This window comes from Magnolia sinica, chromosome 17, assembly GCF_029962835.1.
Source record: "Magnolia sinica isolate HGM2019 chromosome 17, MsV1, whole genome shotgun sequence".
In the NCBI taxonomy this organism is placed as follows: Eukaryota; Viridiplantae; Streptophyta; class Magnoliopsida; order Magnoliales; family Magnoliaceae; genus Magnolia; species Magnolia sinica.
The window spans coordinates 2,654,712-2,678,447 of NC_080589.1; the positions used below are offsets into that span (position 1 = coordinate 2,654,712).

At 39.7% G+C, this 23,736-nt stretch overlaps 1 protein-coding gene across 2 annotated transcripts; it reads left to right on the forward strand.

The window, feature by feature from the left end:
* The first annotated feature begins 244 nt into the window (after nucleotides 1-244).
* On the forward strand, nucleotides 245-22,259 carry LOC131230676 (calmodulin-binding transcription activator 2-like). 2 transcript variants are annotated; one of them, XM_058226580.1, is made up of 8 exons: nucleotides 245-488; nucleotides 922-1,089; nucleotides 1,294-1,583; nucleotides 2,880-3,374; nucleotides 4,141-4,832; nucleotides 7,463-8,045; nucleotides 20,689-21,003; nucleotides 21,897-22,259. In XM_058226580.1, exons 1-8 carry the CDS (start codon nucleotides 452-454, stop codon nucleotides 21,948-21,950), a joined length of 2,634 nt encoding a protein of 877 aa, XP_058082563.1. In that variant the 5' UTR covers nucleotides 245-451; the 3' UTR covers nucleotides 21,951-22,259. The 2 variants fall into 2 exon arrangements, with proteins under 2 accessions (XP_058082563.1, XP_058082564.1); XM_058226581.1 differs by having other exon boundaries at nucleotides 245-467.
* The last annotated feature ends 1,477 nt before the right edge of the window (nucleotides 22,260-23,736 follow it).

A 23,736-nucleotide genomic window follows, 5' to 3' on the forward strand; every position in this document is an offset into this window, starting at 1 on the left:
TGGGCTCTAGAAAATTTTAATGGTGGCCGTTCAATCATCGATGTTTCCTATAGTGTGGTCCAGCTGGGATTTGAATCTATTCAATTTTTCGGGTCATCTCGTAAATTGGATTGAAAAAATAGATGGACGGCGTGGATATAGAACAGATCATCAAGGTGAGCCCCACGGTAAGGGTAACACCTAATCCGCTCCCCTCTCAGTTGGGGGCCACCATCCAAGGGGTTTTAAAAAATCCCGAATATCTCTTTCAGTCGCCCCTTTTCAAACTCGTACTCTCCCTTCCGCTGCGATGGCGGATTCGTCTCGACCGTCGATTCTCGACCGCCATCTTTTCCTCTCCATCCGTCCGCCTTCCGGTCGACGCGATTGACTGAAGTCATCTCTCCATCTCTCCTTCGGATCTCTCACTCCTGCTTGAATTTCAGCTGATGAGACAGGGTTCTGCTGGCGGATGGCCGAGAACAGAAGTAATTTCCATCCTCCATTAGGTGAATTTCGTGTTTTCTTTGAATCTTTTGTTTGTTTGGAAGAATCTGGATTTGAATTCATCGAGGAAACCTCGTTTGGACGCTTGGAATTTGGGTTTCGTTGGAGCATTTGAATGGGTTTCATTTGGATTTGAATTCGTATATGAAACCGCGTTCCAACAAACTCCGTTTTCGTACTTTTAAAAATCAATTTTCATCTTGGATAACGGATATATTCACCCACTCCTATGGATTAGCAAACACCCATTTTCCATATTGTCACTGGAAAATAGTACACTTACAAGAGAAGTTCTCATACAACTTGTGTATGAGAAGTTCTTCCAACTAGTTTAGTTGTGTGTGGGGTCCACCTCATGATGGTTGCAATCTCTTCTGTTTCTGATCCAATCTCTTCTGTTGGTTGTTCGGTTGCTTCGCCCAAATGACATGGCAGACAAAAATACATTGGGGTGTGGAGGTACCTTGCCTTACATAAGATGGTCGAAGGATGCTATAGGGATGAATAGTGGATCGTGCAATCCTTTTTACATTAATCAAGCAGACACTTCAAATCTTATATCAACTGAGGGCCATCAAACAGATTATGGAGTCTCACAACCTGGTAATATGCTATGAATGATCCTTACCTACTTGTACTTTTATTCAAGCAATAATGTATTGGTTATTTATAAAGAAAATGTCATTTACTAAGATTTACAGCCTGCAATTCCTTTTTTTAAAAAAAAAAAAAAATTTATTTATACTTTTTTTTTCCCCCTACAATCTTCAAAATATATGAGGGGGCCTTATCTTTGCTGTTTTCCAGGTTTTTCTGAGTTCAAGAAACATCTCAATTCAGGGTTATGTTTCGGAGCTAGTTCTGGTCACCATGCTGGTTTCTTGATGCAGTCCGGAAGTCTTAGCTATAACGGAAATGTGAATAGCGTGTCCGAGCAGAAGATTTCCTTTAATGAGCCTAATGACACTGGTGTTATAACTAGAAAGTTGACAGGCTCTACATTAGGTCCTTATAATGTAGTCAGGGACAGCCTAGATGGTGGATATGGGACTTCTCCTAATGCACATCTGCAGGCATTTGCGATGGATGCTCATCAGGTGATTTTGTTTGTGTCATATTTTCTTCTCATTGAAAACTCTCTGATTTCCAATTTCAAGACATCCATGGAAAATTTTAAGTTCATATGTTCCTTTACTTTCAGTTTCATGGACCTTAATTGATGAATACTTGCCCATATTTCCTCATCTTCTTCATTTCAAGTTACTAACAGGTACATGTTTGAAAGCCCACATGTGAGTACAAGTCCGCAAATGCACACACAACCACATATGCCAGCATGGCACACAGGTGAAATATCCAAGCTATCCATCAGGTGGACCTCGCCATGGAAATGCTACTGCTAGAAGAGAAAAGGTGGTCCACTCAGTAGATGTGCCATGATATTAGAAACAAGCAGAATGGTTAGAAAACTTAGGGCAATATTTTCACAACCGTAAATTTATGCAGTTAATTGGGGTGGCCCACCTGACAGTGGACCAACCAGATTCTTGGGATGGGGAGCATGGTATTCAAAATCGGTTACATAATGGCTGTAACGGCCGTTACGTAACGGTAACAGTCATAACTGTTACGCGTTACGGGGTCGAAACGGCCGTTACAGAAAAACGGGTCGTAACTGCCCGTAACGGTCCAGGAAGAACATTTTTCAAAAAATAAAAAATGGCTGTAACGGCCGATACGGGGGCTGTAACGGCTGTTACGGTCCATATCATAACGGTAACAGTGGTGGCCGTTACAGCCACCGTTATCATTACGGAACACCTTGATGGGGAATGTACATAGTGGTGGCCTTATGATGGATGGCTTGGATATTTCACCCCTGCCATGCTGGCATATGTGGTGGCAGCATGCATTAACTTACTTCTTCATGCATGTGGGTTCAGCAAAGCTCCACAATATGTTATTTAGATAGTGAGCAAGATATTTGGGGCTTAAGTTTTTCAAAATTATCTTCCTGCAAATAGGTACTGCTGCATTGTACATAACTGACAATTAAGGGTTTTTTTTTTTTCTAATTATAAAATTCCAGCAGGACACATGGCTTTGATGTGGTGAACCACCATTCCTATGGGTGGACATTCTTGACTGCATAATTTGTAGTTTGAATTGCAGAATAGATGCACATGTATGATATATCCATATGCGGATGCATTATATGTACAAGAATACACATACACCTATGGATTAAAAAAGTATACTGTATACATACAACATGCATATGCATGCACACGTCTTGTACCTTCCTACGCACTCTCTACTTGTAGTAGCTATATAATGAGACTTTCTTATAGTCATCCTGTGCAAGAACTAAAGATTTAGCTCATATCATGCAGGTACCTCTGAAAGAGGTGAATGATAACCCTGTAGATAATTTTCCGATACACAATTACAAAGAAAATTATACAAATCACATAAATGAGGTGCCGCACATGCACAGATTTGATTTAGCGGCTCAATATGGGCCCCACATTAATGTTGCTGTAAATAACCAATCATTGGGATTTGAAAGTGAAGACTGCCCAACTTCAAAGAATGCTCTGGAGAGTAGCTTGCATGATGATGAAGTCAGGGAGCTGAAGAAACTTGACAGTTTTGGAAGATGGATGAATAAAGAAATTGGTGGGGACTGTAATGACCCACTGATGGCTTCAGAGTCCTGCAGTTACTGGAGTACCCTTGATACCAATAATGACAACAAAGAAGTCTCCAGCTTATTGCATCATATGCAGTTGGATGTCGGTTCAATGGGCCCTTCCCTTTCCCAAGATCAGCTATTTAGCATTCTTGATTTCTCACCAGATTGGGCTTATTCCGGCACTGAAACAAAGGTATGCACTCTGAATTGTTTCATGGAAACCCTACCAAAAAATAAAAAATAAAAAAAATTCTGAGCAAACATGTACATGGGCAATGCTTCAAGTCATTGATGAACTGAGAAACTGGTAGTTAAATTTAGGTATTTTTATTAAATGCCACCCAACTTTTGGTCTAATTAGATAGAACCACCCAAAAAAATTTTCATTAGATGTCGGCACCCCTAAATTTTCATTTAGGGGTCTCTTTATTTTACCACCTTATGTCATATCCAAGTCACTGCTGTTAGCCTATTCTGAAACGATGAAATACCCCTAAGAAGCGGTCATATCTTTGCATACATTGATGGAAAAATCGGTCCAGATCATTGTCTACCATCTTGGAATGGTCCATATCTCTGTTCACTACTTCACCTATTCTTGAATGGTCTATATCACCATCAACTGTCTTGGAATATTCCAAATCGCAGACCGCCTAGTGTTGGATGGATTAGATTGCTGTCCATGGTCTTGGAACAGTTTAGATCTTTGTCAATGGTACCACTTCTTAGGAATATTTTCATCATTTTCATAAGTAGGCCAATGGCCCTTTCTAGGATTTGATGGGAACTGGTAAAATAAAGAGACCCCTCAAAATATGGGTGCTGACATCTAAAGATTTTTTTTTTTTGGGTGGTTCTTTCTAATTAGGCCAAAAAATGGGTGGCATTTCATAAAACTCCCTTAAATTTATATTGAATCTTTATGCTGTTCACAATAAGTTAATGGTTGTTTTTATCAGGTTTTGATCTCAGGTACATTTTTGTCGGGCATCAAGCATCCTAGCAGCATCAAGTGGTGTTGTATGTTTGGTGAAGTAGAGGTTCCAGCTGAAGTTTTGATAACTAGTGTCCTTCGATGTCAAGCTCCTGTGCATGCCCCTGGACGGGTTCCGTTTTATATCACCTGCAGTGATAGGTTGGCCTGCAGTGAGGTCCGGGAGTTTGAATATCGTGAAAATCCTACGTTTTCTATAGCCACTAAAAGCAAACCTGAAGATGAAATGTGTCTTCAAATACGTCTTGCAAAGATGCTATTCCTTGGAGTGGAAAGGAAATGGTTGGATTGTTCTAAGGAGAAATGTGAGAAATGCAGCCTACATGATGATAGATCTTCAAAGAGAAATGATGATGAAAACGAGTGGGGCAGGATAGAGACGGCTTTGAAGGCCTTAGACAAAAATTGTGAGAATCCTAGAGATGCATTATTGCAGAAGTTTCTGAAAGACAGGTTGCATGAGTGGCTAGTTTGCAAAGCTCATGAAGAAGGGAAAGGACAAAATGTGTTAGATGATGAAGGCCAAGGAGTCATTCACTTGGCAGCTGCTCTTGGGTACGAATGGGCAATGTCTCCCATAGTTGCTGCTGGTGTCAGTCCCAGTTTCAGGGATGCTCGTGGCAGGACAGGGCTTCACTGGGCTGCATATTTTGGCAGGTTAGTATTTCCTTGTTTTAACATTTGTTTTTAGTGTCCACTTGTGGTAAGCAACCATTTCCTTTAGCACCACAGCAACGTGATTTAGGGTCAATTTGGATAAGAGATTTTTGTGGTAAATTAAATCAGAAGTGATATGATTACAATTCTCCTCTGTTTGGACTCCAATGACTTGGATTTCAGAAAAAAGGAATTCCAGAGATTTCGGAAAGGAAAATTTTAAGCATCACAGTTTTTTTTTTTTTTTTTTTAAACCATTAAATTCTCTTATCCAAACGGGCAACCAGATTGGATAAAGAGATTTCTGTAAGCAAATCAAATCATAAGTGATGTGATTACAATTCTCCTCCTTCTGGATTGCAACTGATATGCTGGATTCTAGGAAAAGGGAATCTGGGACATTTATTACATGGTGGAAAAAGAAATTGTAATCATTGCAGAATCTATTTCTTTTACTATGGAATTTCTCTTACCCAAACGGGTCATTACTCATTATCTTTCTTGCATTTTTATCAAATTTTGGACTCTCATGTTCTTCTGGGATTCACATCTAATAGGCACTATTGGAGGAAAGGGCCATGTCTGTCTCAAACAGTATTGGTGGTATCCAATGGCAAGATAACCCTTGTTTAGGACATCACAAGTTATGTTAGAGGCAGTTGCCTAGCCAGATAGCTAACCTATGACCATGGATGGTGAGAGACTACTGCTATAGAAAAATGTCATTTCTGGGAGTTTATCACTCCTTTAGGTCCTAGAAAAACATGTTTTCATCCCATTCTTACGGATTGAATGGGTCAGAATCAGATCAAGTGTTTGTCGAATGCCCATCCATGCATTTATTATTTGATGGAGAAACTGGAGATTCTTATTTCTTCAAATTATTTGTCTAAATTAGTGAATTTAATATACCAATAAGAAAATAGTGAATTTATTATAAAGTTGATCGAACGAACCAGTTGGCATTAGCGATCTTACACTATGGAGAATCCTCTCCCCTGCCATCTTTTTGTAAGAATTTGGAGAGTGGAATAATGGAGAATAGAATACAGGGAAGAGGACCAAAGAACCCCTCAAATACGATGCTATAATTGATCTCCATGTTTGCGAAAACCCCTAAATGCCCCTTGATGTCAAGCGATAAGGTTCCACTTAATAGTTTTATTTTTATTTTTATTATTGTTGTTTTCCATTGATGTCCCTCTACGATAATCCATACTAGAACCTTCTATTTGCTTACATGAGTGCGAGGGTATCCCTGAATGGCTCAAGCGATAAGGTTCCATTTTTATTATTTTTGTTTTCCATTGATGTCCCTCTATGATAACCCATACTAGAACCTTCTATTTGCTTACATGAGTGCGAGGGTATCCCTGAATGGCTCATGGTGATATTTCACCACTATTTAAAAAAAAAAAAAAAGAGTGATGGTGAATCATCCACCATACACATGACATGTGTGGATTGTGGAGTAATCTGAACCATCCAAATCTAGGGATCATTGTGGATGGATCATGGCTCAAAAGTCACTGTTTGGACAATCTTAGTAATCTGATTTCATCCATTGAATTTTAACTGTTGACCATATTATTTAAACATCCTTTTGATAACCTATCAATTGGATTGTTGGATTGTCCTAGTAGTGCAACTTTTGGGGTGTGATCCTTCCCAGATAGGCCTACTACTTGGACAATTTGGATTGATGTATATATTTTTCCATGTATGCAGTTGGTGCTTCACCACATTTTTAAGACGGTTATGAATTATCACCCAAATCTAGCATTTCCAGTATATTTTTAATTGTTTTGCTCTGCCTGTATGTGCCCCTACATGTGGTTGGACTTTCCAAATTGGTATGTGAGTGGAACACCCAAGCTTGAATCCTGTAGGGCCTGTGGCATAAATGATCTGACACAAAATGAGGCCAGTTAACTCATCATGCAGGCCACATGCATATGAAAAGAAATGGACAGATTGAAACTTGCCAGTGGTCATTCACGAACTCATGCGGCCTGCCTAATCAGTGGGCAGTTTGATCTTGGGTTAGGCATTCTAGTTGGTAGGCCCAGATGATGCATGGCTCAGATGTCTCATACACATGTAATATTGGCACATGTCACATTTAAAGGTGCATATGTACCGATGAGGACATCCGAGCAACATAACAGACAAGGGCTGAGCCGGTCTCCTTATGGCTAGACGACTATTACATGGGGTCTGCTTTGCCCAATTCAAATTCCTAGCCACGTTGAAGACCCTACGTGCATGTTCAAGAATCTTTGAGAACTCCACACTGGGAAGATGCACGTGGGCTGTATATAGGAGCTTGATGGACACATGTATTATAGGGGTATTGTCACTATTTTAAGCAACCCTGTTTGGGTAGGCTAATGTTAAGGGGACATAAACCTTGTTTTGAAGGTTATATTCTATTGTATTATACAGATTCAAAAGTGAAGGGTCTGCTCTAGTCCTCTCCCTTGGGGGCTAGTCACATACCTTGATGAGCTGCATAAACTTATATTTCAGTGCCTTTATTTTTATTTTTATTTTTATTTAAACTTCTTTTTTCTGCCGTTGCATTCTTCTGGTCTAAAATGCTAAAAATATTATTAATGCTTATTGGTCAGAGAGGAAACAGTTGTGACACTTGTTAGACTGGGCGCTGCTCCTGGTGCTGTTGAGGATCCAACATCAAAATTTCCTGAAGGACGGACAGCTGCTGATTTAGCATCTAGTAGAGGCCATAAAGGGATTGCTGGGTATTTGGCCAAAGCAGATTTGATCAGTCAACTTTCCTCATTGGAACTCAAAGAAAGTGTCATGGACACCGTCTCTGCGACTCTTGCTGGAGATAAGGCCGTGAAGACTGTACAGGAGCAAAGCATCAACCCTATAGTTGGAGAGAATGAGGACTTGCTATCTCTGAGGGGGCCTCTTGCTGCTGTGAGGAGTTCTGCTCAAGCTGCTGCTCGAATTCAAGCTGCGTTCCATGTTCACTCATACCGCCAAAGGCAGTTAACTAAGAGCAGCGATGAAGATTCTGAAATTTCAAGTGAACTAATGGTACTTGCTTCTCTGAACAAGGCCCAAAAGGTGGATCACTTCAGCGATTCCATGCATGGCGCAGCTGTAGGACTCCAACAGAAATATCGTGGTTGGAAGGGAAGAAAGGAGTTTTTAAAGATACGCAACCATATTGTGAAAATTCAGGTACGTGTTTGTTTTTGGTGTTTTATTGTTAAGCACTGAGTAATATACCTTGAACCCTGTTCCATGGCTGATCAAGATTGTTCTCGAGAAATTATTTCTTGAATTCTGAATTCGTGAAAACCTTGTCTTCAGCTCACTGATCTGAAAATGGAAAGAGTTGTTTGTGTTATTGCCTTAGTTGCAGGACTTCCGTCAGAACAATGTGCTAGTTTCAATGAATTGGTGACACTAGCTTGTGGTGGCTGCTTGACAATGGCAATCACACTTGTTGCCAGCCACACGCTTATGATTCCTACCTGTATGCCCTTGCATGGTTTATTCATCTGCTTAATGTGTCTGTGCCCAAGACTGTCTATTTTTCCACTTAAAAAGGTGTTTTTTTTTTTTTTTTTAAATTTTTTAATTATAAATTTATTCTACATGCAGATATGGTAATGAAACTGCTAGGTGCTAGTATAGGAGACATGGTACTTACAATCAGTGTTCAAATTATCGGCGATATTATCGAAATATCGCCGATAATATCGGTGTCGCCAGTGCAACGACACCGAAACCCCAATATTTCGTGTCGCTTCCAGGTACCGCCGAAATCTCGCCGATATTATCAGTATTTTCGATATCACGCCGATATGTTACTGTTCCCACCAACCACGGGTGGGAACTGTAGCCAACAACCCACTTTTATCGATAAAAGGGGTGGCTGTCGGCGAGAAAATCACAAAAAAAGATTAAAAAAAATACCCGTTTTTGCGCCCGGATTTGGAGGAAGACGCGAATTCAGCTACTGTTGAGTGCAAATCGGCATTTCCGGTAAGATCAACCTCGAAAATTTCTTCTTCTTTTTTTTCCGTCCAAAAATCTTCTGCAGCTTCTTGATTCCACTAGCGGGCGGAGATCTTGTTCGAAATTAGAGGGTTCTTTTGATTTGGGATGAGGGAGAAGGATTTTCGGGCTGAAAATCCGGAGAAATTGGTGGGAACAGATAAAATTTTGAAAATTTTCGAACAGGAGAGGGATTTTGGGGGTTTTTATCGCAATTTGGGGATCGGGGCGTGAATGGGGATTGCGTACTTGGTTACTCAATATGGACTTATTGTACCAAGTACACTGTGTTGGGCCCACAGAGAATGTATCTTGTATATCCATGCGGTCCATCCGTTTTTCCATATTATTTTAGGGGTTGAGACCAAAATTTAAGTGTACCAAAAGATCAAGTGGACCACACCATTGGAAACAGTTTGAATAATAACTTCCACCGTTAAAACTTTTCTAGGGCCCACAGTGATGTTTATTTCTCATCCAAGCTGTTCATAAGATCACACAAACATGGATGAAGGGAAAAAACAAATAGAAGTTTGATCTAAAACTTCTGTGGCCCCTAAGATATTTTCAACGGTAAATGTTCAATTCATACTGTTTCTTATCGTGTGGTCTACTTGAGGTTTGGATATGCTTGGTTTTTAAGTTAAAAATATAAAATTACTTGTTAAAATGGATGGATGGAGTGGATGGAATACATAAATCACGGTGGACCCCACAGGTGAGCCTGTACGGTGCAGATGGTCTTCAAAAGACACCCCACCACGGCTATGAGGGTGCAGGTCGGTGCTCGTGGCCCACCATGATGTATCTGTTGTATCCATGCTTTCCATTAATTTTGAAATATTATTTTAGAGCTTTATGCAAAAAATGAGTTAGATCTAAAACTCAGGTGGACCACACCACGGGAAAACAGTAGTGATTGGATATCCACCATTTAAATCCTCTTAAGGCCCACTGTACTGTTTATTTGACATCCAATCTGTTAATTAGCTCATAAAGACTCAGATGAAGGGAAAAAACAAAGATCAGGTTTTTCCAAAACCTGTATGGCCCCTAGAAAGATTTTAATGGTCAAAGTTCATTCAACACTGTTTCTTGTAATGTGGTCCAATTGAGATTGGGATATATCTCTCTTTTTTTTTTTTTTTTTTTTTTTTTTTTTTGTATTATAAAATTATCTACAAAAATAGATGGACGGCATGGATGAAACACATACCTCGTGGTGGGGCCCACAGTGCACGGCAGGGGAGTAGCCAAATCCGTTTCTGCCGTGTGCGTGGATCAGGGACGCGGATTTCCTACGGAAGCCTTTCCTCCTGTTCCAGCGCTGTAAGCTCAGGTGGGCCCCACTGTGATGGTTGTGAGAAATCCTCTCCGTCCATTCTTTTTGTGATTTTATTTTAGGACTAGTTTGAAAAAATGAATGGTATCCAAAGCTCAAGTGAGCCGTACTAAAGGAAAAATGTAGTTTGGAAAATTCCTACCGTTTAAACCTTCTTGGGTTCAACAATGATGTTTAGATGCCATCCATACCGTTAATAACATCATTACTATTGGGATGAACTGAAAACAAATATATTGGCATGAATCAAAACTTCTGTGCCCCACGAATATTTCAACTGTGGATGTTTAATTATCACGTTTGAGGCTCACTTGAGCTTTAGATATCGTTCATTTTTGGCATCATGTCCTAAAATGAACTCACAAAACGGATGGATGGGGAGGATTTTTCACAAACATCACAGTGGGCCCCAGCAGTGGGGACAGTGATCCACCGTTCAAAACTTCTTAGGGGCACAGAAGTTTCCGATCAAGCTTATATTTTTGTTTTCACGTCATCTATCTCTATGTTTACTCATGAAGAGGCTGGATCTAAAAAATACATAATGGTGGGCCTTATATATGTTTCAACGGTGGGTGTGACTAATCCCACAGTTTTCTGCGGTGGGTCCACTTGAACTTCAGATCTATCCACTCTGTGTAACGGTGGGCCAATTGTGAAAGGAGTAATGGACAAGATCATCAATAATGTTAATGGTTCGCTTGGATACACCATTTGGACAGCTTGGATCATTCCATTAATGTCATTTTGGGATTAGGGTCGTTACCACCGTCGATGAATCAACCCCAATTTAGAGAATGTGGTGAACTACCACCATACTCTTGCCGAATTGATATTTGAATAGGTCATGGCATTTTTCCTGTGGTGATGGGTCATCCACATTCCAACATACATGTTGCATAGATTCTGTCCCAATGGTGGTCCCCATTGTTGATCGACCATTGACTGAAATAAGACTACGTTTGATCTTAACCATCTGATTTTGCTGATTGAATATCTGACTGATAACAGATGCATTTTTGAACTGTCCATTTTGTAACCATCAATCAAAAGTTAGAATCGTTTAATCTTTATGATATTTGGGCTATGCTCCATCCACCACGGGCCTAACAAATTGGATGGTCTGGATAACATTCAGAAATGCCACATCTTTGGAAATGAGTCACCCCATTCGAAAACTATCACTCTGCTGATATGTGGCCCCACCTGTGGGCTTTTAAATTTATATGTTTCATTTTTTTATCCAATACTCTATAATTAAATACAAAAATAGATGAACGGCATGGATATAGAATAAATACATCAAGTTGGGCCCCACAATCAAGACCGCACTGTCGTGGATGAGGTTGGGGCCGCACATGCACATGCATTCATAAAGTAAAATCCAACCTGTCCATCCTATGAAACTGTGAATTTTACTCCAAATTTCTAAAAATCAAGATTATCAATTAATTAAATGGGCTACACCAGAGGGAACAAATTGGGAGATAACATCCACCCTTTAATTACATGGACCCATCATGTTGTATGTATAAATCACAATAGGCCACATAAAGTTGATCTCAACTGCCACGGGATCCGGACAATGATTATGAGCTACCTCGTCACTTTATGTGGGGATGAAACATGGCCAGAAATGTGTATTTTTTTCAATTCATTTACTTTTGCACGTCTTAATTGTTGGAAGCTTGCATTTGTATTATATAAATTAATTTTGGTTACTATTTGAGTGATTTCTTATGACAAAGCATACTTTTTGGCCCCCATTAAATGGAAACTTCTAATTTAATGCATTCTTTTTGCAAAATTTTCATTCCTGAATATGTAAATATGTGTATATAGGCATGTCCTGAAGTTTCACTGAAAAATTCCATCATTTTCCCCATATTTCCCCATATTTCCCTGCATTTCTGGTTGTCGGCGATATTATCGGCGATAACGATATTATATCTTTATCTCCGGCCAGCGAAACTTGTAGCGATACCGACAACTCGAACACTGCTTACAATGCAATCCCAGCTTGTACAAACCTATCCATGGAATTAAAACATTATAAGCTAAACTTGTCTTATAGTCTCTTTGTGCATGAAACGAAGTAGCTCCTAATGGCTTATGGTATCATTATTACACCACCAAAGAAATGAGATTTCTATGCAAGGCATGACTGCGAAATGAGGAATAAGCTGAGGGACAAGAAAGACTCCACTGCTACCATGCAGATATAAGCAAGGTATTCAATAATGGTAATGGTCACCACCATTACGGTCCTGTAATGGTCAAATTTGTTTTTTTTTTTGGAAGGAAATGTATCAGCTCCATATCAACCCATTATGGGTCCATAATGCCATTACGGGCCATTTCCTTTTTTCTCTCTCTTTTTTTTTTTTTTTGTTTTTGTTTTTCAGAACAACATTATGACCCCATATCGTATAAGGTTGCATTGTTACCAGTGTTTGAAGTATTGGTATCGCTACAAGTTTTGGTGGCCAGGGGTATGGAAACAATATCGATATCGCCGATAATATCGTTGATAACCGGAAATGCGGGGAAACATGTGAAAAACGGTAAAATTTTCAGCAAAACTTCAAGAGATGTTAAAATGTACATATTTGCATATTCAGAAATAAAAAAGATTGTAAAAAAAATGCATACATAACAAGTTTCCATTTAATGAGGCCTTAAAAGCATGTGCTGTCAGTCCAACCATCCCATCCGGCCTATTAAACCATCCAACCTTCCATCCAAGCTTCCATCGATATTGCAAAATATCAACAATACATGATATTTCACTAAGAAATCATCAACAATTGGAAATGAAACGGAAGATTGTGGTCCCAATATCACGCATGTTGCGATATCAATAATATCGAGATATTATTAATATTATCAATGACGAATTGAACACTACATACAACCATGTGCCCATGAAAAAAAATTGAAAAAAATATTCTAATAAACAAAATTCTGATGATATCAATACGTTGGCGATATTATTGAAATATTGTTGATACACTTATGATACAAGCATTACCTAGAATTTACATAGTAAAATATATTGGTGATACATTGGCGATATTGATGCATTGGCAATACAAGCGACACCTAGAATTTACATAGTTGAAAATATTGACGATTACATTAGCGATACTGATACGTTGGCGATACTTAGCGATACATTGCTAATACCTGGAATTTCTGATACTACCAACGTTATCGGTATCGCTACCAGTGTTATAGGTATTGCTGAGCTGAAAATAAAGATAATGTCGGAGATATTTCGATAATATCAGAGATAATTCGAACATTGACTGTTACCATTACATAACAACTGTTGTAGTCATTATGTATCTGTTTGTAATGGGGACATCATATTGCGGACACCATTATGCAATATCAGAGGAGGATTTGAGCCCTAGTGTCCCTGTGGCTAGATAAGTACCCATTCGAGTCCCAAGGAGGAGCCGAAGACTCCACATAGCATGTGGGTTGTGTGGAAGATGTTTTTGGACCGTTGGATCGCGAGGACTTCACAATCGGACTGTTGGATGCGACTTGATCGTGACCCTCCATGTTTGTGGACGCTTTCAGTGTTTATTAGATAGGCTTAGTTTCTTAGGATTATAGTGAATCTTATTTTTGAGCACTTAATTTACTTATTGAGACTTTATTTACATGTTTTATTGATTTTATGTTTTTAATAAGGGGTATTTGTAATTTACAAAGTAAGGAGTTAAAAGCAAACTGATTTTTTATTAATGATCTTTTGGTAAAAGATCAACTTTTAGACTCTAAAGGCTTGCACGTCCAACCCTAGCCTTTTATTTATTTATGTGATGTTAATAATAATAAAAAAAAACTAGAAGTTATCCTCTCTTTCTCTTGTGTTTATGAAGAATGTGGTGTGAAACCCTATTCAGTGTGAATCCGTATAAAAACTACCTTGGTGTGAAGCCTTATGCATCCATATCTTCTCAAGCTCCAAAGGTATTTTCTCTCATCTCCTCTCTTTTCCTGTTAAATCTTCTTTTCCTTTATCTTTTTTCATTTTCTTCTTAAGCCCAAACCATCCCAACCTATACCCGAACAAAAAGTCCAGCTTTACGTGTGAATCCGTACATTCGTATAACTGTATGGACAGTCCGTACGGACTGTTTTGTGGACCTCACTTCAGCCCTTTTCATACATCATTATTCTTTTTTCTTCAACCAAACCCTACTCTAGATTCCCCTTTCAAATAAACCCTACTTTTAGATTTTCCCAATTTCCAAACCTAACCCTAACCCTAATTTCCCTAAACCTAGAATCATTTAGAATCCGTTTAGGGGGTGTTTGGCACATGGAATTGGATGGTATTAAGTGGGATAGAATTGTTTTTTGGTAATAAATGCACTTGTCGGTGGATTGTCTCTTAATGTCATGGGAGTGAGCCTATTCACTTTGGTGTTTGGATCATGTAAGATGTATGGCTTAAATACGTGTTTTGATTCATGTAGTATTTGGTTGTACATGGAAAACAACTAACAATCTCGAAAACTGTGAGAAGTAAGATAGGGCCCACCATGATGTTGGTGAGTAATCCACCTCGTCCATCCATTTTGTGAGATCATTTTAGGACATGCTACCAAAAGTCAAGCAGATCCAAAACTCAAGTGGGCCATACGAGAGGAAAGAGTGGGGAAATAATTTCCTACCGTTGAAACCTTCCCGAGCTCCACCTTGATGTTTATATGTTATCCCAACTGTTTATAAGTTCATTCCTGCCAGGATGAACTAACAACATAGAAAACTTTATTGTGATACAAAACTTTTGTAGCCATATGAATGTTTCAATGGTGGTCACTCAATCCCCATAGTTTTCTCTTGTGTGGCCCACTTGAGTTTTAAATCTATCTCATTTTTGGTCGCATACACTAAAATGATCTTGTGGGCCCCACCTCCCTTCCCAGCGTAAGAACTTCCTAGCTCACGCTTTTAGGAGGAAATCCCATGGCTTCCGCAAATCTTGGTTGAGTTGCAGAAAGCCCTCCCTAACCTTCCCTACTCCATGCGCAAGATCCAATGTTGGAAACATATGATGAACCAAACAAGGATGATTTTTCAAACCAAGGGATTTAAAGTTCCATCCCACTTAATACCATCTAATTCCATGCACCAAACACCCCCTTAGGATTCAGCTGATTCCCTTAAAAATAGTTCTACCATCATGTTTTGGATGGAATTTCTTAATTTCATTGGGCCTATTTTGAATTAACATCTTACTAGTTCCTTCGTACGAGCATGTGGTAGCCTAGGATTACATGTAATTGCTTATTTGATTAATTGTTTGGTTTATGATGAGGTTGCTGAAATTTCATCCTTTTGTTGCTCATGTTTTAAACTGAAAATCTGATTTCATCTATCATCAGAGGTTAGAAAATCATCCTGCATCAGTTTGTGAATACCATGGATATAAGAACCTATATAGGAGGCCCATCCATGTCATCAAGTAACCACACATAAGGGGGAAATTAAGAGGTTTTAGCAACTGCACTGCTAAATAATAATGAAGCACACAGAGTGGCAAATAACAGATGGAGCTTGTTATCATGGATTAAGTTATTGAAGATTTCAAACAAACCTTTGAAACTTCCTGTTATACAATAAAGACCCACAACTCCTATTAACAAGCCAAAATCTTCCCCTACACAATTACTTAGAAAATTTTTATCTCAAGCATCTGCTGCAAGTATTCCTCCATCGCATCTCTTATTTTATTGGCTGCTCTACTGGGAAGAAGTATACTTTTTCACGGTTAGCACAGGCCAGTAAAAGCTTATGACTGAACGGGATGGATCAACCCCTCCCCAGTGAAGATGGATGATGGAAGCCAACAGATATCGTCGGCGTACCGACCATCCTAGGCATTGTAGGCTAAAAATGATGTCATTGTTTCTTCTTTCAGTGAAGTTTTGATATTGTTCACTGCATTGTTTTAAATATCGACAATATTGGCCGATATATCCTACGATATATCTTGTATCCCACCTATGCGATACGAAATGCACCGGTAGTGCCGATATATCCCACCTATTTGATCTGGTGAGCATTTTTTTATTTTTGATCGTTTTTTTATTTTTTCTTTTTTTTTTTTGTTTGCTATAAATCACTTTAGATCAGTGTCAAATGGTTACAAATCTATGATTCTTTATGTTTTCAATGAAAAATCATGGATTTGGAGCTTCGATTTTGAGATTTGAGGGAGATGGGGTAAGTCGTGGAAAATTATGAAAATTCAAAATTTCTCAATTTCTCACAAATCAGTTGCTAATCTTTGTATCCAAACACAAAATCAAACATATATGTAACCTAATCTAGTGATTCTTCTTTTGCTTTTGAATGTATTGCTTGTGTTTCCATACATGTCTTCTTACATTTATAAATTATATGAATAGACTTTAAATATACTTGCATCAGTTTAGTTGGACAGTGCATGTATTAGGACCCCATACAAAGGAAACCTCTATTATGTGCACTTTTTTTTTTTTGGTAATGTTTTGATTTGTAAGTGTGTATTGATGTCTTTTTCAAGAATCCTTGAAGTTTCCATGAAAAAATCGACCAATTTCTCAATGTTCCCATGTTTCCCAACAACAACGATTCATTAGCGATACAACTAATATATCCCATGTGATAACCGATTTGTATCCGTATCCTAAGGGTGTTATACATTACGCGATAGCGATATTTAAAACATTGGTTCACTGTATTACTATGTAACATTAGCAGTATAAAACTTGTGTTTTCTTTCAAAAGCAAATGATTTAAGCAAGTCTTCTGATTCCAACTGACTTGTGTGGTGATCAATTGGAACTGTCAGTATCAGATGTCAGCATCCAAAGCCTCTTGCTTTTGGTGCTTCCTTTTCTGAGATTTAGTTCAAATCCATGCTATATATTTTATTGGGTAAGATCATCTGACTGGGGATTTTATTTTTATTTTTATTTCCGTAGCCGGGCTGTCTTCAGAAGGGTAGATGCAGCCTGCAGGCATAATTTAAATACTCAAATGCTCGACTCAACTCAACATCCATCCGGGTCATAGGTTGACTCAAAGACTCCATTCAACATACGATATTCAGCTATTAAACTTGGGTTAATATTTCACAAATAATAGATGCCTAAAACAGTACCATTATAATTTTTTTTTTTTTAAAAGGTGAACAAAATCACCACAATTGCATTAGCAGATATGTTTGGGTGTGCAACGGGGGTGCTGTCGGCCACTTTTGTGGGTCTCCCTCTCTGCGTTTGAAAACTAGCCAAATATCTTTGGGATAAAGTGGTGGAGAGGTTTGAAAGGAGGCTCGCCAGATGGAAGTCTCGATATCTTTTACTTGGAGGGCACACTACTCTTTGTAAAGCAGCTCTTTCAAATCTTCCCTCATACTTTACGTTACTTTTCAAATGTCTGGCAGTGTTTTAAATAGTGGTAGTGTGTGCGTAGCATTCAGCCCTTTGTAGCGTGTGGTGCAAGTAGTGTAAGCTACACGATACTTCTATTTTTTTGTTTAAAAATAGAAAAAATATGATAAATAGTAAGAAAACACACACACACACACACATATGCCTAAAAGATGATTCATTTTTTTCAAGTATGTTCAAATTAGTTATCAATCATCATTTATTATTAATGTCTAATAGATAATGTCCAATTGAAACCAGATACAAACCAAATCAAATTATTATTGCATCAACAACTTTTTAAGTAAGCTATAATTAATAATGTCTAATTGAAACCACTACTCACAAGTATGAAAAGAAATTAAAATCCACGGGTTGAGAGTATTAAGCACAAAATACAAAATATAATTACCTTTAAAAAATAGAAAATATAATTACCATTTATTAAAAAAAGGCATAGCATATGCTATATATGCTACACACACACTACATGCGCTACACATGTTTTGCGTACGCTACATATGCTACGACCCCTATAGTGTACGCAACAAGGGATTTACACTAGGTACGGGCACTATTCAAAACACATTGTCCGGTGACGATCTTCCAAAGGCTTGAAGAACTAAGACACGATTTTTTACAGCAAGGGGCAAAAGACAAAAAGAAGTTCCATTTAATGGGGTGGAAAGAAGTTTGCCGGTCTTACGCAGAAGGCGGCGCTTGTATTAAAGATCTCAATTCTATGAATTTGGCTTTCCTTGGAAAATGGCTTTGGAGGTTTGGGGAGGAAGATGGGGTGCTTTGGAAGCAAGTCATCAAATGCAATTATGGATGCTCGTAGGACAATAGGTGGACAAGGGACTCCTCTATTTATAGAGTGTCAGCTTTGTGGAAAGGGGTATCTTCAGTGAAGTCGAAGTTCCTAGGTGTTGGGTTCTCACTAGGAAATGGTGTGAAAATTCAATTTTGGGAAGAAATTTGGGTGCGTTCCCCTTGAAAGTGGATTTTCCACAAATCTTCTGTCTCACTCCGAACCCTTCTATGCCATTGGCCAGTTGCTTTTAGACCATTGGGAATGTGGTGGTTTGGGAGTCTCCTTGCAGACGCTTTCTCTGAGATGAGGAAATTGAAGAATTTGCAGCCCTTTTAGATTGTATTCATCTTTGTTTTCCAGACCCCGCATCCATGGATAGAATGGTTTGGAGACTAGATAAATCAGGCTCCTCTGTCAGATCTTTCTACTCAAGATTATGTGAGAAAGGTAGGTGTGATGAGGAGGTGAAGTACACTGAGTATGTTTGGCACTATGAAGTTCCTCCAAAGATAGCCGCTTTCGGATGGTTGGTTGGAAGAAGGAAGGTCTTGACCATAGATAACCTTTGGAAAAGAGGAACGATACTCCCTAACATTTGTGTATGTTACAAAAATGATGAGGAATTGGTCGATAATCTTTTTGTGCATTGCCCCCTTATAGGTTCAATTTGGGCGGATTTTCCAGCTCGTTTCAAAATTACATGGATATTTCCGAGATCGGCGGGTGACCTCTTACATGCTTGGCGAATGTCTTTTGCTTGGAGAATGTCTCTACTAGTAATTTGGTGGACTGTTTGAGAAGAAAGAAATGCTAGAAGCTTTAGAAATGAGAGCAAAAGAGTGGAGAGTATTTCCCAAAGGGCTAGATTGTTAATTGTTGAGTGGGCTGTAGATGTTCCAAAGCTTATGGATTGTAATCTTGTATTTCTTGGGATGTAGCCGAGTCGCCGCCTCAGCAGCTCTGCGTTTTAGTTGTCTTTCTTTCTTTCTTTCTTTTAATAAAATTATCCATTCTCTCTCTCTCTCTCTCTCTCTCTCTCTCTCTCTCTCTCATAAAAGGAAAAAAAAAACCCACAAGTGCATGGCTTGCTGGTAGATGTTGTGAGGTTCTCCCTTGCTTGGGGTTGGTTGTTTGATTCCCATCAATTGCATATATCTTTTATAAATAATTCACTCAGCGAGTGACTTGGTTTGAGTCTTGCCGAGTCGTGTCAAGTCGATCGAGTAGGCGAGCCAACTTGATGAGTCATCCCTAGTCCGAACTGAGTTGAGCTCGCCTATGAATTTCACGGTGACTTGGCTGGATTTCTCGTTGAGTTGACTTGACCGAGTTTCAAGTTGATTCACCAGGTTTTAGAGCTATGGATGCATTTGCTTTACGTGCACCTTTTTTTAATCTCATCTTGTCTGTGCTTGACTCAATTATCGTTCTCATTTTTCTCTGGTAAGCCACCTAATAGAGAACGCAAACATCTAAGAATCCAACAAGGCATCTTTTCTTCGTACACTCTAGCCTTAATTGATTCTCATGTATTAGTTTTAAACATTCCATGCATTTATTATATCGTTGGACATAGATTTCTTTCTACTCCTATGCTTGAGCTTGATAAAAGCTCGTCCTCCATCTTCTTTAATAACCAGTTTATGATCTTGAAGAATGAAGAAATTATTTGTAGAGCTTTGCTAAGCGTACGCAAGAGTGCAATAAAGCTCGTGTACATGCCACACGTGCCAGCACAGCACATAGGTGCAAGATCCAGTCCATCCATAAGGTTAGTCTGACCTTCTACATGTCTTCCCAAAAATAAATCTGGTCCACTCAGCATTTGGGCCCAATATTGGAAACAGGTAGATGGGTTTGAAAACTTTCAGCCAAGTTTTTCAGAGCCATACTTTTTTTTTTTTGCAAACTGTGGCTCACCTGACCAATGGATCAACCTGATTCTTGGGCTATGGCATCAATACAGTGGTGCCTTTCTGATGAATTGGATGTTGTACCTATCGTTCCTTGCTTGCACATGTTTGGCATGTACATGAGTTTTATAGCACACATATGTGGGCTTAGCAAAGCTCTTATTTCTATTATCTATGGTGTGGTTGCTTGCCTTACTAAAATGGGAAACCCTTCCCTTCTATTTGTTTCTTGTACATGCCTTAAGCATCAAATCTGAGCAAAATGCTCCAGTATGGCTGCATTTCATTCAATCCGCTGACCATTATTTCTCAGGCACACGTCGGGGAGCATCAAGTTCGCAAGCAATACAAAAAGGTCGTCTGGTCTGTTAGTATTGTTGAAAAGGCTATATTACGTTGGAGGCGGAAAAGAACCGGACTGCAAGGCTTCCGAGCCAGTGGGTCGATTGGAAATGCGGAACTGGAGATTGGGGAGGAGGCTGATGAATACGAGTATCTGCATGTTAGCCGTGGGCAGAAATTGGCTGGTGTAGAGAAAGCTCTGGCAAGAGTCCAATCCATGGTTCACTACCGAGAAGCACGTGATCAGTACATGAGACTCGTGGCGGCGGATCCCCAAAAATCAAAGGTGATTCTGCACCTCTCATTCATTTGTGTCAGAGTAATGTGGCCATTTTGCTATATTCAAGCATGATAGCTCTTGCATGGCCTACTTTTGCTAATCATGCATGACTGCCCCTTAACTGCTACCTGTGGCTGATGTTGAGATCTTGTGCATTTTTCTGACGGGTATGATTTAGCTGGTGCTCTCACCACCAATTAGTCTTGTTTTAGTTGGTTAGCTTACTCACCAGAAAAGGGAAATGCGACAGAGGATCCAGACTGCTCATCGAGCATGGCCCTCCATGGATTTAGCCACATAGTCCAACAAGTCAGAACGGTTGGATGATCGGTCGTAAGTCGTAACTAACATCCTTCTACTGGACTTCTGTGGGGAGTAAGGATGGCTAAAAGATCCAATCAATGGTTTCCATTCAACGGACACAAACACTCCGTTTAAGGCCGTTGCCTGTCCAAGGTGGGGCCCACTGGATGAGTCATCCAGATTGCCTTCGGGCACACCACATGCCCACATGGGGTTGGGTGATATTCCACGTGTGATACCACCCTTCATAGGGGTGCAACTCAGGAGGGTCAGTTGAGGGTCAACCCAAACCCAACCCGACCTCAAGAGAACCAGACTGACCCGACCCAACCTGACCCAGACACATGTAATTACTCCCAACCTGACCTAACCAGACCCGAATTTGATCAACCTGAACCCAACTTGATTTCAAAATCAGGTAGGGTTGGTGTTTTCCAACCATAACCCAAGGACCTTGACAACCCAACCGAAATTGGGTCGGGTCAAGCCCGAACCCAAGTTGCATCTTTAAGCATTCATCATTCCTTATTATTCCTTCAGTCATCTTTATGTCCCTGGTAAGACTGAATGATAACACAATCGCCTGTTTCCTATAGATGGGAGATGAAGAAGATGCATCGAGCGATGGTTTCGACTTTAGTAGAAGGTGAAGCAGACAAGAGTGTACTTTTGCCTATAACAAACTGAACTGTAACTGTCCAATTATACCAATCCTGGATTCAGCGATCAACGCCTTGGGCCTCAACAAAGCTAATCGGATTCCACCATACCTGTAAGTATATCTTACATGATGAACGGCGTAGATTCAAGGGTTTCCTTTTTATTTATTTGTCAAATATGAAAAGATAAAAGGGCAAATTTATACATGTATGATATCAATAGGGCTGCCAATTTTCCTTGTAAAACACTAAATATTATAATCATCAAGGTGTTAGTGGTCCAACTTTCAATTGCAGCCATCTCTTCCTTTTTTGTGTGTGGGTGTGTGTTCTCAATGTAGGGGCATTTTCACATCAGACTCGAGTATGGTGGCTTGTGAGATGCAGGGGCACACTCGGGGTGGACGGCCCGTGTGAGGCGGGTGGCTTATGTGAGGTGGTACTTATGTGATGTGGGGCCCATAAGGGAGGTTTGGCTGTGATCCTAACCCATGGCATGTGGGGCCTGGGCTATGAGATAAATGGATTAATTTGCCATGCTCTATCAATTCGAGCTTTTAGAGCAAGTTGTTAATTGTCCTGCATCAGTTCTTCACCCTATGCTTCATAGATACAGTCATAAGGTAGCCATCCATGAGTCAGAGTCTGACTCATTGGAGTTGGCCTGCCTTGGTATCAATGGCTGCAGAGAACTTGGAAATTTTAAGTTGATTTTACTTGCCGACCTAATGAGGAAGGGTTTAGGCTTGTGCGATTGGGTTTTAATTTTTAATTTTTTTTTCACTTTGGTCCATTTCTCCGGATATGAATGTTATCAATCGAACTTGTGGAAGCGGAGAAGGGAGGTGGCCCGCAGGTTAGTAAGGTGAAATCATACTCTCCGGTTGGGCTATGTGGATCCGATTCAGATCCACTTCAGGGAGTGGGGCCCACCATAGATGGGATGTGGACGGTTCTCTTTTCTGTTCAAGTCAGCTTTTGAAAAATGGAATGAATGTAAACCTTGGGTTACTATTGGGTGATGGTTCACCACCGTTTTTTAATCTCTCTGTGCACTTGACTTGGGATAGTTGTGTGGCAATCTAGGCCTCCATATTGTCGACCACGACGTCAAATGATAGAGACCATCGACCCATTGGATTAAGACCATCCATTTGATCATCACCAATTGGATTGTCAGATCACTTTGATCAGTGTCATTTTTGAGACATGCACCATCCACAGGTGCCCTGCAATTTGTTGGATGGTCTGGATAGCCGTAGAAAATATGCCATGTTTGAGGAAGAGTCCCAGCTCACACCCAGATTGTGGGTAACTACAACTGGACTCTGGTCCTGTAAACCACTAATCATTTTATTCTTTTAGGTTTCCATACGTATGTCTTGCCTATGGTTTATTCATGGTGGGACCCGTCTATTGGATGGTTTTGATCACACAGCCAGAAGCCCAAATGCGCCCTATCAATGTTGAACCGCCTCACATGTGCCACATCCTACTTATGTCAAATGACACGTTGTTCATCTTCCATCATACCCCACACGTGCAACTATGCCACATCACATGTGCCATGTGTAAAGAGCTCTCAATGCTGTAATGCGACACATGTCATTGTTCGTCTTCTCTTGCATCTCACATGTGCTATCGTGATGCATATACTACTGTTTATCTTACTTGTGCCCCACATGTGCCAATGTGTTATACTTGCCAATGTGCTAGACATGCCATTGTCCATCTTCAATCCTCCAAATATGATATATGCTATTTTCCATATTCAATT

Excerpts from the sequence above, each read along its gene's own strand:
- LOC131230676 (XM_058226580.1), top strand. The coding sequence starts at position 452 with ATGGCCGAGAACAGAAGTAATTTCCATCCTCCATTAG. Across the intron at positions 3,375-4,140 it reads ATTCCGGCACTGAAACAAAG|GTTTTGATCTCAGGTACATT; the intron begins GTATGCACTCTG and ends TGTTTTTATCAG. Across the intron at positions 8,046-20,688 it reads ACCATATTGTGAAAATTCAG|GCACACGTCGGGGAGCATCA; the intron begins GTACGTGTTTGT and ends ATTATTTCTCAG.